The following is a 13366-nucleotide window of genomic DNA, read 5'->3' as shown; positions in this document are numbered from 1 at the left end:
TTGATACTTTCTCCATTTGAGTTAGACCTACCCTCGGAATGAAGATTTTCTAACTCCCTTTGAGGAAATTGATTAAACTGTATTATCAGGGTTTGTTTTCATTTTTTCTAACAGCTTTATTGAGATAATTTTGTGTGACCAAAATTTGTAAGTTAGCCTAATAATTTCTTTTTTCTTTATGGCTGTGTTGTTGATTCATAAATTTAGTGACCACTCTTTGAATTACTATCAGCAGTGACATAAGTCACAGCCTGAATATTATTTTTGGAAGGCATAACCAAATTTGCCTGATTTCAGAGGAAAATTACACATTTTATTATCTGTGCAAGCTAATGTATTACAGTAAAATGGGTAGTGCCCTGGTAGGAGTTCATGGAATTTTGACCTGGAAACAAGATTTGGGGATTTTTCAGGTCAAAACTTTTTACTTGAGAGCAAATGATGTCAAGAAAGTTGACTTTTATTCAAGGCTTTTTTTCTTTTGCAGGGTCTGTGAGGAATGTAATAATGCCATTCTTCAGTGTGCCCCAAGCATGGCCCTTGCACCCCATCCCCAATCGGCCTGTGCTCACTCGGGCAAGAGCGAGTCTCCCACTGGTCCTCTACATAGACAGGTTCCTTGGAGGAGTGTTTTCCAAAAGGCGCATTCCGAAGCGTACCCAGTTTGGCCCTGTGGAGGGACCCCTTGTCAGGGGATCTGAACTGAAAGACTGTTACATTCATCTAAAGGTAATTTATACTTTGTCCCCATTTTACTCCTGTTCTTTAACAGTTTTTCAAAGGGCATTTCATTTATTCTGCTGAGTCTTTTGTTTTCATTACATAGCAGTCATTTGCTAATTTTTTTTTCTTTTTAAAACATTTTTAAATTTGTTTTGATTAGTTATACATGACAGTAGAATGCACTTTGATACCTCATATATAATGGTGTATAATTTCTCATTCTTCTGGTTATACATGATGTAGAATACCACTGGTCGTATAGTATATATGTACATAAGGTAATAATGTCTGATTCATTCTACTCTCCTTCCTACCCCCATACCCTCTACCCTCCCTTCACTCCCCTCTAGCTAGTCTAAAGTAACTCTATTCTTCCCTCGCCAACCCCCCATTGTTAATTAGAAATGGAAAATGTCACCCCCCCCACCTTGTCTCCCAGCCAATAAAATGGAGGTTGTAATTTTAGCTCCCTGAGAGGGTCTGTAGCCAGTATGCTAGAACTGACACAATGAAATGCTACAGACTGGAGGCTTCAGCAATGGAAATCTTTTTTTCTCTGGAGGTAGAAGTCTAAGATAATGTGTTGCAGTTTGGTTTTTTCTGAGGTCTCTCCTTAAACGTTCATGACTATTTTCTTACTGTGCCCTCACAGGGTTTTTTCTTCTGTACTTATGTGTGTCTTTTCTAATCTCCTCTTATTAAATGGATCAGTCATATTAGATTAGGGTGTATTCTAATTATGTCATGTTTACTTAATTACCTCTTTAAAGTTTCTATCTCCAAATGCAGTCACATTCCGAAGTACTGGGAGTTATAGAGTTGAGGGACACAAAACTCAACACATAACAGAGGCATTGGAAGTTTTTTTTTTTTTTTTTGGTTGTGGATGAACCTTTATTTTTTACTTATTTATTTTTATGTGATGCTGAGAATCAAACCCAGTGCCTCACACTGAACCACAACCCCAGCCCTTTCTTTCTTTTTTTAAAATGAACTTTGGAATGTGATTGGACATGGTAGTACATACCTGTGATCCCAGCCACTTGGGAAGCTGAGGCAGGAGGATCACAAGTTGGAGCATATAATGGGCAATTTAGCAAAATCCTGTATCAAAATTTAAAAATAAAAAAAGTGTTGGGATGTAGCTCAGTGGTGTAGTGCCCCTAGGTTCAGTCTCTAGTACCACAAAGAAAACAAAAACAAAAACAAAATTACATGGATGTATGTAATCTATGTGCCAGGAATGTTTGTGTGAAAAACTACTTTTCAATATTACAACAGGTTCTGTCCTACTGAATCTGTCCTATTTTTTTCTGTTAAATAATTGTTCATTGGGGCTAGAGATGTTGCTTAGTGGCAGAGCTCTTATCAAACATGTGCACGACCTGGGTTTGATCCTCAGCATTGCAAAAACAAACAAACAAAAACCAACAAAAAACCCACCCTAAAAAAACAAAAAAATAGTTTACTGTATGTTGAAGAATATTTATTTTGATTTGCATTCTTTATTTTTAATGCTTTTGCTTCTACCCAACCCTCTTTACCTATCTTCTTTTTTGAATAGCCACTCTGAAGAGCTAAGAAAGGGCAGTAAGTGGGGGTGAATATCTGGAATGTATTTTTTTTGAGAAATTAACTGCTGTGTAGAGAGATTTTTTTTTTTTAAATTAATACTCAAGATCTTCAAGCAAGGGCTGGGGTTGTAGCTCAGTGGTGGAACGCTTGCCTAACATGTGTGAGGTACTGGGTTTGATTCTCAGCATTACATATAAATAAATGAATAAATAAAGGTCTGTTAACGTCTTAAAAAAAAAAAAGCTCTCCAAGCAAGAATATTACCTGTCTCTTGGCTGAATATTATAAATGGATACAGTTGAATCTCCAAAGGAGGCAAATTATAATGAACTGGGAGTATTATGCTAACATTTATTTACAGCAGTTTTGGTTGTGCTAGTTTTGTGAAAATTAACTAAAGTCATGTAGTTAGATTGGTGAACTTTTAGGATTTTGCCAAGTAATGTTACAGGTCAGAGAGGTTTCAGGAAGTATCCTTTATCTTATGTTGTTAAGTTACAATTCTAGTATCTTTCTAGATACAAGGGAGATGTATGGGTTAATTTAAGGAGAAATATTTTATACATTATTGCTAATAGTATATTGAAGGTTTTTTTTTTTTAACCTTTTCTTTGGTTGCAGGTTTCTCTTGATAAGGGGACAGAAAAGACAGGGATTTGCATGAAGACCTGTGGTTTTGAGTTATCTGATGAAACTTTGTGTAACTGGATGATGTTTTGTACGTCCAGCCCAGAACACCTAGAACAGAACCTGGTGGCTTACCAATATGGCCACCATGTTTATTATACAACAATTAAGAATGTGGAACCCAAGCAGGAACTGAAGGTACAGTGCTGGATCTGGAGGGCCCTCTGCTAAAAAAGAGTAATTATTTAGAACTTTTCCTATTTTTTTTCCCCTTAAAGTATGATTCTTACTAAACTGGTCCTTTACTGGTAATTTACTTACTTCTGGAGACATTCCTAGGGGAATTGGTTCTAGGATCCCCTGCAGATAACAAAATCTGTGGATGCTCGAGTCCCGTATGTGAAATGGTGTAATATTTGCGTAGAACTTACGCATTCTCCCACATATTTTAAATCATTTCTAGATTATTTATAATACTTAATAAAATAAAGTGCTATGTGAATAGTTGTTATACTGTATTGTTTAGGGACTAATGACAAGAAAAAACTCTATGTTAAGTACAGATGCAAATTTTTTAGACAATATTTTTGATCAGCAGTTGGGGGAACCCATGGACACAGAGGGATGACTATACTATGTACTACAGACTGATAATAATCCTGCAAATGAAACAGTGAAAAGTAGATGGACTCTGTGCTCATCAAGTGCCATTAGGTCTAGGGATAAGAAAGTGATTGTATGGGGAGCAGACTGGTATTTGTGATGGGGTAATTAAAGATGGTGTCACTTAATGTCATTTATACTTAACTAAAGAGGAATTTGTTGTGAAACATGAGATTTTGTAAAATAAAATTCAAATGGATGGCAAGATTCTTTTTCTTTATCTAAATACTTCATTTTATTCAAAGAATTCTCTGACTTCTGATTTTAGAAATATGTGTTTTGGGACTAACCCTGTTAGAATTTGTCTAAATATTGACTCGATGACATAATGAAATTCTGGTATGATTACAAAAGAAAAATTCTGTTTTTTTTTTTCTTCTGTCATACCTGGGATGGAACCCAGGACCTCACACATGCTAGACAAGTGCTTGACCACTGAGTAACTCCTCCAGGTTTTTTTCCTTCCTTCCTCCCTCCCTTCCTTCCTTAGCTTATAGGAACATGAACAAAATAGGGGGGGCAAAGTATTCTTTAACTTCCTGATGTAAATGACAAAATAGATGAGGAATGAACACTGAATTGTATGGTACCTCAATGTGAAAAAGTTAGAAATTGATTCCTCCTCTTTACGGGGAGAACAAAGTCCTGGATTTTGTTCAAAAGCTATAAAACCTCTGTCTTGGAAACCATCAGCTAGATAACCCATAAACCATGAAGAAAATATAAAAAGAATGTCAAAGGAGATTAATATCTTATGGCATCTATCCCAGTGCTCCATCACTGAACTATACCCTAGCTCTGTTGTCTCTTGTAAGCCAGTAAGTGGAACTGTAGAGATTAAGATGAACAGCAACAATTAAATGGGAATTTAATAGTTGAGTATAACAAACAACCGAAATAACAGACAAAAGGAAGTGAGAGAGTGGGAGAAATATTTGTAATACAGGGATAAAGATTTTAAGTATGATAACTGAGACAAAGAGTTGTACACCTCCAACCTTACTACAGCCAGATGGACAAATGAACAAATGCTGGGAACAGACTTTATTTAAAGAAGAAAAGGAAAAATAGCAAAGAAATGTTAAAAAAAAATTACCCTTAAACTAGGTGGAGTGGTGCAGCCTGTAACCCCAGTGACTTGAAAAGCTGAGGCAGGAGGATCACAAGTTTGAGACAAGCCTGGGCAACTTAATGAGATCCTGTTTCAAAATAAAAAAGAAAAAGGACTGGAGATAGATCTTGGTGGTAATGTGTCCCTGAGTTCATTCCCCAATAGCGCGTGAGGGTGTGGTGCAGCTGGGGATATAGCTCAGAGGTAGAGTGCTTGCCTAGCGGGGAGCTTGTTTTCCCCCTAAAGCATGTGTGAGGCCCTGGGTTCCATATCCAGAATGGCCAAAAGAGAAAAGAAAAAAAAAATGTTCCCAATTAAACTGTTATTAAAATGCCTAAAAATTTTTATCGATCTATCTAAAATGATTTTAATATAGAACATGAAGACAACAGTTTGCAAATTCATTATCACTTAAAGGAAATCAATGTGCTATGCTTTGAGAGATGAAATGTTCCAACATACACACCAAAATTTAAAAATGAAATTAAATTAAAACATGAAAAGTTATCTGAGTAATGCAGGTCAGGGGATCAAAGGTGAAGGTCACATTATTAAAAAGAAATCCAAAAGAACAGCTATATCATGATCTCTCATTAGTGTCACAACAGTGCCTCTCTCTCTTTTGGTGGACTTGAACATTTTGGCAGACATTCAATCAACTTTTTCAGTAAAAAAGTCTTTACATGGCTGCTGTTGCTGTTCCCACCATCTTCTGACTTGCTTCCTGCTGCCATTTCTCCTGCCAGTCATGTCCTTCTTTTGTTCATAACACAGGGACCCTGAGCACCCAGAACTGACCTTGTATCCACCACTGCTGGCCCAGCCACCCACCCTGCCTGCATTTGTTAAATTGATAAGCATGGTTACTTTATACTTCTCAGGAGCTATTTTAGATTTAATTAGAAATAATATTAAAATCATACCATCCTTGTGCATGCATAAAAATGCATACTTAGGTAAAAGGTTAAAAAACTGCTTTGTATGCAGTGTGACTTTTTCCCCTTTCAATCACTGGTTTACATCATAGTGTCTGTGCCTTTTTTTATTTTTTGGCAGTGGGGATTGAACCCTGGGCTTCTTGCATCTGAGGCAAATGCTCTATCACTGAGCTACCTCCAGCCCTTTTTATTTTTATTTTGAGACAAGGTCTTGCAGAGTTACCTAGGTTGGCCTCAAACTTGAGATCCTCCTGCCTCAACCTCCTGAGTAACTGGGATTATAAGTATGGGCCTCATGTTTTTGCTTTTCTGTCTTCTGCCATCTTCTGTACCACTAGATGATAAGATAATATTGATGTGTATATATATATGATATATATTTTTTTTTTTGCAATGCTTATTCATGCTAGGAAAGTGCTGTACTACTAAGCCACATCCCCAGTCCTTGATATTGTTGTGTGTGTGTGTGTGTATATAATATATTTACACATATATGTGGTGCCTGGGATCAAACCCAGGGCCTCACATTTTGTTCTGTTACTAAGCCATAACCCTCTCCTCACAATCTTTTAAAAGATAAATAGTCCAGGACTCGGGGTGTAGCTTAGTGGTAGAATGCTTGCCTAGTGTGTGTGAGGCACTGGGTTTGAACCTCAGCACCACATAAAATAAATAAATAAATAAAGATATTAAAAAAATATTCTACCTTTGTCTCTGGGATGTTGTTCCATACCACAGATAACTTTTTGTGTGTGTGGTGCTGAAATCAGGCCTGGCACTTGAGCCACACCCCTAGAGTTTGAATATTGTGCTTTCCCATTCATTTGAATTCATCTGTTTCTTTTTCTTGAATTGAATCACTGGTCCTTGAAAGCAAAGTGGTTTTTGATCAAGTCAGCAGGAAGCTTCTGACAGGTCTGACCGAAGCCTTAATGAGAGGACTGGAGGATGCTAAGTCTCTTACTACTTTGAAATTTCTTTTATTCTGAGGGAAATGGCAACTTTTTTGGCCTTCATTTGCAGTGCTTGGCAGGTGTCAACAAGTCTTGGAAACAAAGGGGGTGCTTATAACTGAATGAGGTAAGAACAGTGCAGAGAGCTGGGTCAGACTTGTGCCGGAGCCTTGCACAGGTGCTGAGTGCTGCATCAGGACAAAGATTGTAAGATGCCAGAGTGAGAGATGCTTTCTGATTTCTGAGATGTTAAATATGAAAAAAATATACATCTTGGAATTGATGGATTAGGGTAGTATTTGTAACAGCAAAATGATAAACCACCTTAAAGTGCAACCATAGGGACACAGTTAAGTAAATTAATACAGGCTCTACAGAATATTACTGTACCATTCAAAATGAAGTCTGCCTTTATAAATATTCCCATATATTTAAATGAATGTTCTATAAAATTATATATGATTAAGTCATTTAGTCATTAATATGTTGAACTCCTGTGTTTCATACATAGGAAAAAACAAGCTGTTACCTTGTGTTCAGGGAACTTGCATTCTAGAGGGGGAAGTGGACCGAAAGATGCAAACAAGCAAATAATATCCAATAGGAGTTAAGTGTCATGGTGCAGAAAGAGCAAATAACAGGGAAGGGACCAATATAGATATGCTGCATAGAAAAAGCCTTGCTGAACAGGTGATGGACTGAGGTCTGGGAATGAGAAGGGACCAACCCTTCAGAGGGTTACAAGAAGAGCAAAGGAGAAGAACCCTGCATTCCTAGGGGTCAGACAACAAGGGCAAAGGCTTGAGGTGGGAAAGCACTGGGCATGTTTGAGTTGCTGAGTGTAGGCCATCTTGGCGCAAAGGTGGGCAAAGTGACAAGGGCTGAAGTTTCTTAGTAAGATAGAGGAGATCATGGAGCCCTTGGAGGATTATCGTGAACATTTCAGGTTTTTTAGGAAATAAGCCATTTCTGGTACAACAAAATTTAATTGTGTTTTAAGACCACTGTGGCTCCTGTGTGGATTGCAAGGAAAAGGGGAGGCTAGTTTGAAGGCAAGAGATGGTGTTGGCTTGCCTCAAGTGGAAGAAGCAGAGATGGAGAACATCTGAGAAAGTGATAGTACTACTGAAGGATTACAGAAGCAAATGGAGAAAGCAAAGACATCTTTTAGGTTTTAAGTCTGAGCACTTGGGTGGAAGGTGGGACAATTGTTGAAATGGAGAAGATAGGTAGAGATGGAGATGTGAGTTGGGAAGCATCAGGAATTCCATTCTGGACATGTTAAATTTGAGCTTTTGGTGAAATATACCAAATATCAGGTCAGCAGTAGAATGCGCTTGGAGTGATCAGAGAAGGGACATCTGGGATAAAGATGTTAATTTGGGAGTCATTAGCATAGGGTTGGTTAGAAATTGATGTGATCACTGGAGGGAAAATAAGAAGGCCCAGGATTTGGGTTAAATTTTGAGGAGCACCAATATTGAAAAGTTAGGTAGAAGAGGAGCCAGCTAAGGTGAGTGTGCAGAAGCAGTCACTGGGATAGGAGAGAAGCAGCTACCATTGGTGTAAGAGAGAAGAGCCTTGGGAGAATGTGGAAGCATTTGATAATAGTCCCATTGCTGATCCCAGTTGAGCTATTTGGTCAGCCACTATGATGGCAGCTGTATTCAAATATGTGTTTAAATATAGTCTAAATTTAAAAAAAAAATCAGAAGTGGCTGTTTTATTTAGATGAAGTGACTTATGAATAAAGTTCTTATGGAGTTATTGATAAAAACAACACAAATTTTTTAAAAAGGGAAAAGAAATAGGCACTGTGTCTTGACAAATGGACTTCCTGACAGATGATCTGCCAGATGGGTATTGGGGGGCGGAGTTCACAGTGTGATTTTTTTTCTTTTTTTTTTTAAATGGGCTGTGGAAAAGCCTGAATTGTTTCATTTGGGGAGAAATAATGTAAGCATGCAAAGCACATCTGGTGATGTTCCTTAGTCTTTGATGTCCTTGGTTCTTGCAGGTGTGGTATGCTGCATCCTATGCTGAGTTTGTGAACCAGAAAATTCATGACATTTCTGAGGAAGAAAGGAAAGGTGGTTGGACTTTTATATTATATATTTTCTACATGAATTCTAAGTTGTATATGTTACATCTTCATGCAACTTCTAATTTTTCCATCTCAGTATAGTTCAGAAGATATTCCAGGTTTCTTAGAGATACATCTCCAACAACTCTAGGATCAAATTACAATGACATATTTACATTTCTTTCATATGTGCTAGAAAATAGTATTTAATATAATGAAAACCTGCAAATACCAAATTAGAACCTAGATCAGAGGACAATTCTTATCTGGACTTGAACATCTTTGAGGACATAGTAAAGCAGGCATTGACTTTGTTTTTAATGTAAATGTTACTGAAATGCCTTCTCTGTATAGAAAGGTGAACAAATTGTTATGTATACTGCTTGATGAATTTTTACAGTGAACACATCTGTGTAAATTCCCAAGCATGATTACTCTCCTGCTTATGTGCTTGTTATTGAAATGCACATAAATAGAATGATATGATATGTACACCTTTGTAGCCTGGGCATCTTACTCAGCATTGTCAGGTTCATCATATTATTGGATATGATTGCAATTTATTCATTTTTATTGTTGTTTGGTATTCTGTTGTATAAATATATAACAATTCATTTACAATTGTGCTGTAGATTTGGTTGTGCAATGCAATTATCATAGTAACTACCCAGAACCTGGTCATATTTCACAGGTTAAGGGCACAGTTTTCAGTAAGACTCCCTCACTTCAGATATCAGATGCAAGCTCTGGAGTTTCCAAGCTATCTACACTACTAGCTATAATTTAGGGGGTTCCTTAGTGCCCCTCAGGTTTGATATTTAACTAGAATGACTTAACAGAATCTAGGAAAGCACTTTATTTAATGATCTCAGTTTTCTTATAAAGGATATACTTGAGAATCAACCAAAAGAAGAGAACTAGGGTGAGGTCTGGAAGGGTCCTAAATGAAGTTTCTGTGTCCTCTCAGGATATGTCATCCTTCTGGCACATTGATGTATCACTGCCAATCATAGAAGCTCATCAGAGCTTTGCTGTCCAGAGTTTTTATTGAGACATTATTATATAGGCATGACTGAATTATTGGTCATGTAACTGGACTCGATTTTTAGCTCTCATTCTCTTGTGGGAGGTAGGGCTGGTATCACCTGGCTCAAAGCACCAGCCTTCTTTTTTTTTTTGTAGTACTGGGGTTTGAAGCCAGGGTTTTCTACCACTGAGCTGCATCCCCAACCCTTTTTGTTCTTTATTTTCAGATAGGGTCTCCCAGAGTTGCCCAGACTGACTTTGAACTTGTGATTCTCTTTCCTCAGCCTCCCAAGTGGCTGGGATTACAGGTGTGTGCCAAGCACCTGGCAAAGCACCAACCTAATCACAAGGTTGGACTTTCTGGCACTGCCAGCCCTGACTCTGAGTCATCTCCATAGCATAAGCTTAGGTAGAATGAGGGCAGTGATGATAACAAAGGCACTTCTATCAATCAGGAAATTCCAGCTACTAAGAGGTTACCTCCCAGGAACCAGGGACTAAGGCTAGCCAGATTCTTTTATCTTACAACAGGATTGTTTGTAGTTTTGAGCTGTTTTGAAGAGTGCTTGCTCTGTTTTATGCATACCTTTTGGTGAACATGTATGCACATTTCTGTTAGGTCTACATCTAGGGGTGGAATTGCTGGGTCCTATAGTATGCATATATTCAGCTTTAGTAGTTACTTCCAAACATTTGCTAAAGTCATTATGTTGGGTATTCACTTTTAAGTTATTTATGATAAAATATACCCTTAAATTATGAGACTTGGGCTGGACACAGTGGTGCATACCTGTACTTCTGGTGACTCAGGAGTGTGGGGCAGGAGAATCACATTTTTAAGACTAGCTATCCTGGGCAATTTAGCAAGACCCTCAACAACTTAGAGAGACCCTACCTCAAAATAAAATAAAAAGAGCTAGAATGTAGCTCAGTGGTAAAGCACCCCTGGATTCAATCTCCAGTACCAAAAAGAAAAAAAATATGAAACTTGGATCCAAATCATTAGGTTATCTGAATACAGATCTCCTTGCAGCACTTTCTGTCTTTCTGGGGGAGGTGTGGTGTGTGTAGAGTAAGAGAAAGCAGTGTGAGGGTGTTGTTCCTTTGATGTCCTGCATGAATGTGTCAGAAAATAAAAGCCTATAAACCACCTCTCTGCCAAATTCTAGCCTTTGATTTTATAACAAGAAAGTAATACAAATAGCAGATACTGTCTGCAGTGAGATAAATGGCAGAGATAGCAGGCATCTGAGTTTTCCTGGTCTGTTGATCATCAGCTTTCATGATTTCTCTCCCGTGACTCTAGTTCTTCGAGAGCAAGAGAAGAATTGGCCCTGCTATGAAGTACCGCCGGTTTATAAGCTCAGAGCAATTGCATCAGCATCTCAATTCTCATGATGAGAAACTGGATGTATTTAGCAGGTATGTACGAGGATGAAAGTCTCACAAATCAGTTCTTTAAAGATTTGGAATAATTTTTGTATATAGACTAATGAGTGTGTATGCTTAGGTAACCAGGTAGGTAGCTATTGAGGGTTATCTTTCATACCCAACCCCTGCCTTATTTACTCTTTATTGCTTTTCTAGCATAACCAATAACCAGCAATGGAAAATTTCCTTACTCTAGTTAAATCTCCCTTAATTAGAGATTCTGAAATCAGAATCCTTCAGATAGCATATAAACATCAGGGTAAGGGTGTATTGAAGTAAGAGGGAAGACCCCCGAGTTCATTCAGAAGCTATTGCAACAGTGCAGGTGAGGAAAGAGTGTTGTTTAGAATAGGGTGGTATCAATTGGACAGATGTAGGAATTGTCCACTTAAAGGATTGGAAAGATACAAGATGGTGTGAAACCTTACTTAGTCAAGTGGGAAAGAGAATATTCTAGGGGAGTACTGTACATTGCTACAACACTGAATGTCCACATGAGGTTCATGGTCATGAAACAAAAGACCACAAGCAAGTCTGTATATTGTTCCCAGCAACCATCTAGCTGCATGGTTGCTGGTGCGATACAGGCAGGGAACTGGATTACACAAGGTATGGTTTCACTAAGAGCATTCAACACAGTGACAACAAAGAAGCAACACCTAGTGTCGGGATCAGAGCAGATAAAGGGATTGATTGCAGTGAATGATCTTAGAAGTGTGCTGTGGAAGAAGGAAGGATTGGATTGGAGATGCTGTGGGGTGGAAGGGTTGTTGAGTGTGGGTATTGAAGGGAGTGAGTCTGGAGAGAGCTATGAGGATAGTGTCAGAATGGGCACTTTGTGAAACAGGGGTAGTGGGATGGTATTGAGGACAACAGGTCTAGGATCTGACCTTGGGATAAATATCTGAAGGGGATGGGCACAATAAGAGTTAAGCTATTCACTCCTAGGTATTCCCCAAACTGTTCATGGTTCTATTGTAGCATTTTTATATTAGGATTTTGGCTTATAGGCCTGCTGCTTCTGCTAGACTTTTTTTAACAATTTTTTTTACAATTTTTTAGATGTTGATAGACTTTACTTTATTCTCTTATCAATATGGGTGCTAAAAATCAAACCCAGTGCCTCGCACATGCTAGGCAAGTGCTCTGCCACTGAGCCACAACCCCAGTCCTCTCTGCTAGACTTTTGAGGATAAGATCACCTATAACTTGATATCTTTAGTGTCATGCATAGTGTGTGACACATAGTAGATAAAATCTTCACGTGCCATCTGTTAAAAGAAATTTGAGACAATGAGGAAAGTCTGAATTTGACTAGATAAAATAATACTGAGCAACTACCTGATTTTTTTAGGTGTGATAATGGTATTGTATTATATTCACATACATATATAAGAGTACTTATGATTTAGAGATACATGCAAAGATATTTATAGGTGAAATGAGGTCTGGGATATAATAGGTATGCATGTAGAGATATAGATGGAATAATATTGCTATGAATTGATAAGTATTAAAATTGGGGTTATAGGTACCTTGGGCTCATTATACTGTTCTCTACATTTGCTTATATTTAGAATTTTCCATAATAAAAATCTTAAGAGTGCGCAGAAAGCATGGGCCTGTAGTCCCTGCTACCTGGCAGACTGAGACAGGAGGATTCCTTGAACTCAGGAATTCGAGACCAGCCTGGGCAACATTAGGAGAAAAAAAAAGTTTCTGGGAAAAAAAAAATTTTTAAATAGATACATAGAAGAGTAAAACATGACCTGATGGATATCATATATAACCCCCCCTCATCTAAAAGATGTTTGTGATGTACTTTTGGAGTCTCTTAATAAGGAATTTTTGTATGTTAGAAATCCATTAAATGAGGTAAAAATTTATTTGGTATCTTAGCCAAACTGTGGAACCAAAGTGGGTATCCATTGATGGATGACTGGATAAAGAAAATAGACATATGTACACAACAGAGTTTTATTCAGCCATAAATAAAAATGAAATCGTTAGTTGCAGGAGAAAGAATGGAGCTTGAGAACATGTTAAGTGAAATAAGCTAGACTCAGAAGGTCAAGGACCATATATTTTCTCTCATGTGGAAGCTGGAGAGGAAAAAGGAAAGGTGGAAGGGAATCTCATAAAATGGAAGGGAGATCAGCAGAGTAGAGGAAAGGACCAGGGAGAGGGAAGATGGGAGGGAAAGGGGAAATATTGGGGAATGATATTGGCCAAATTA

At 37.9% G+C, this 13366-nt stretch overlaps 1 protein-coding gene across 1 annotated transcript in view; it reads left to right on the top strand.

Annotated features, from left to right (window-relative positions):
- Positions 1-13366, top strand: part of Prdm10 (PR/SET domain 10) — a 92764-nt gene that overhangs the window by 49766 nt on the left and 29632 nt on the right. The window contains 9 exon segments of the mRNA XM_047519602.1: positions 488-507; positions 510-539; positions 542-729; positions 2920-2929; positions 2932-2972; positions 2974-3123; positions 8608-8680; positions 11006-11045; positions 11047-11121. Coding sequence (XP_047375558.1) covers positions 488-507; positions 510-539; positions 542-729; positions 2920-2929; positions 2932-2972; positions 2974-3123; positions 8608-8680; positions 11006-11045; positions 11047-11121 — 627 coding nt within the window.

Source organism: Sciurus carolinensis, chromosome 11, assembly GCF_902686445.1.
Source record: "Sciurus carolinensis chromosome 11, mSciCar1.2, whole genome shotgun sequence".
Taxonomy (NCBI): Eukaryota; Metazoa; Chordata; class Mammalia; order Rodentia; family Sciuridae; genus Sciurus; species Sciurus carolinensis.
The sequence above is the reverse complement of the archived record's forward strand: the minus strand, read 5'-3'. Positions and strand labels throughout refer to the sequence as shown.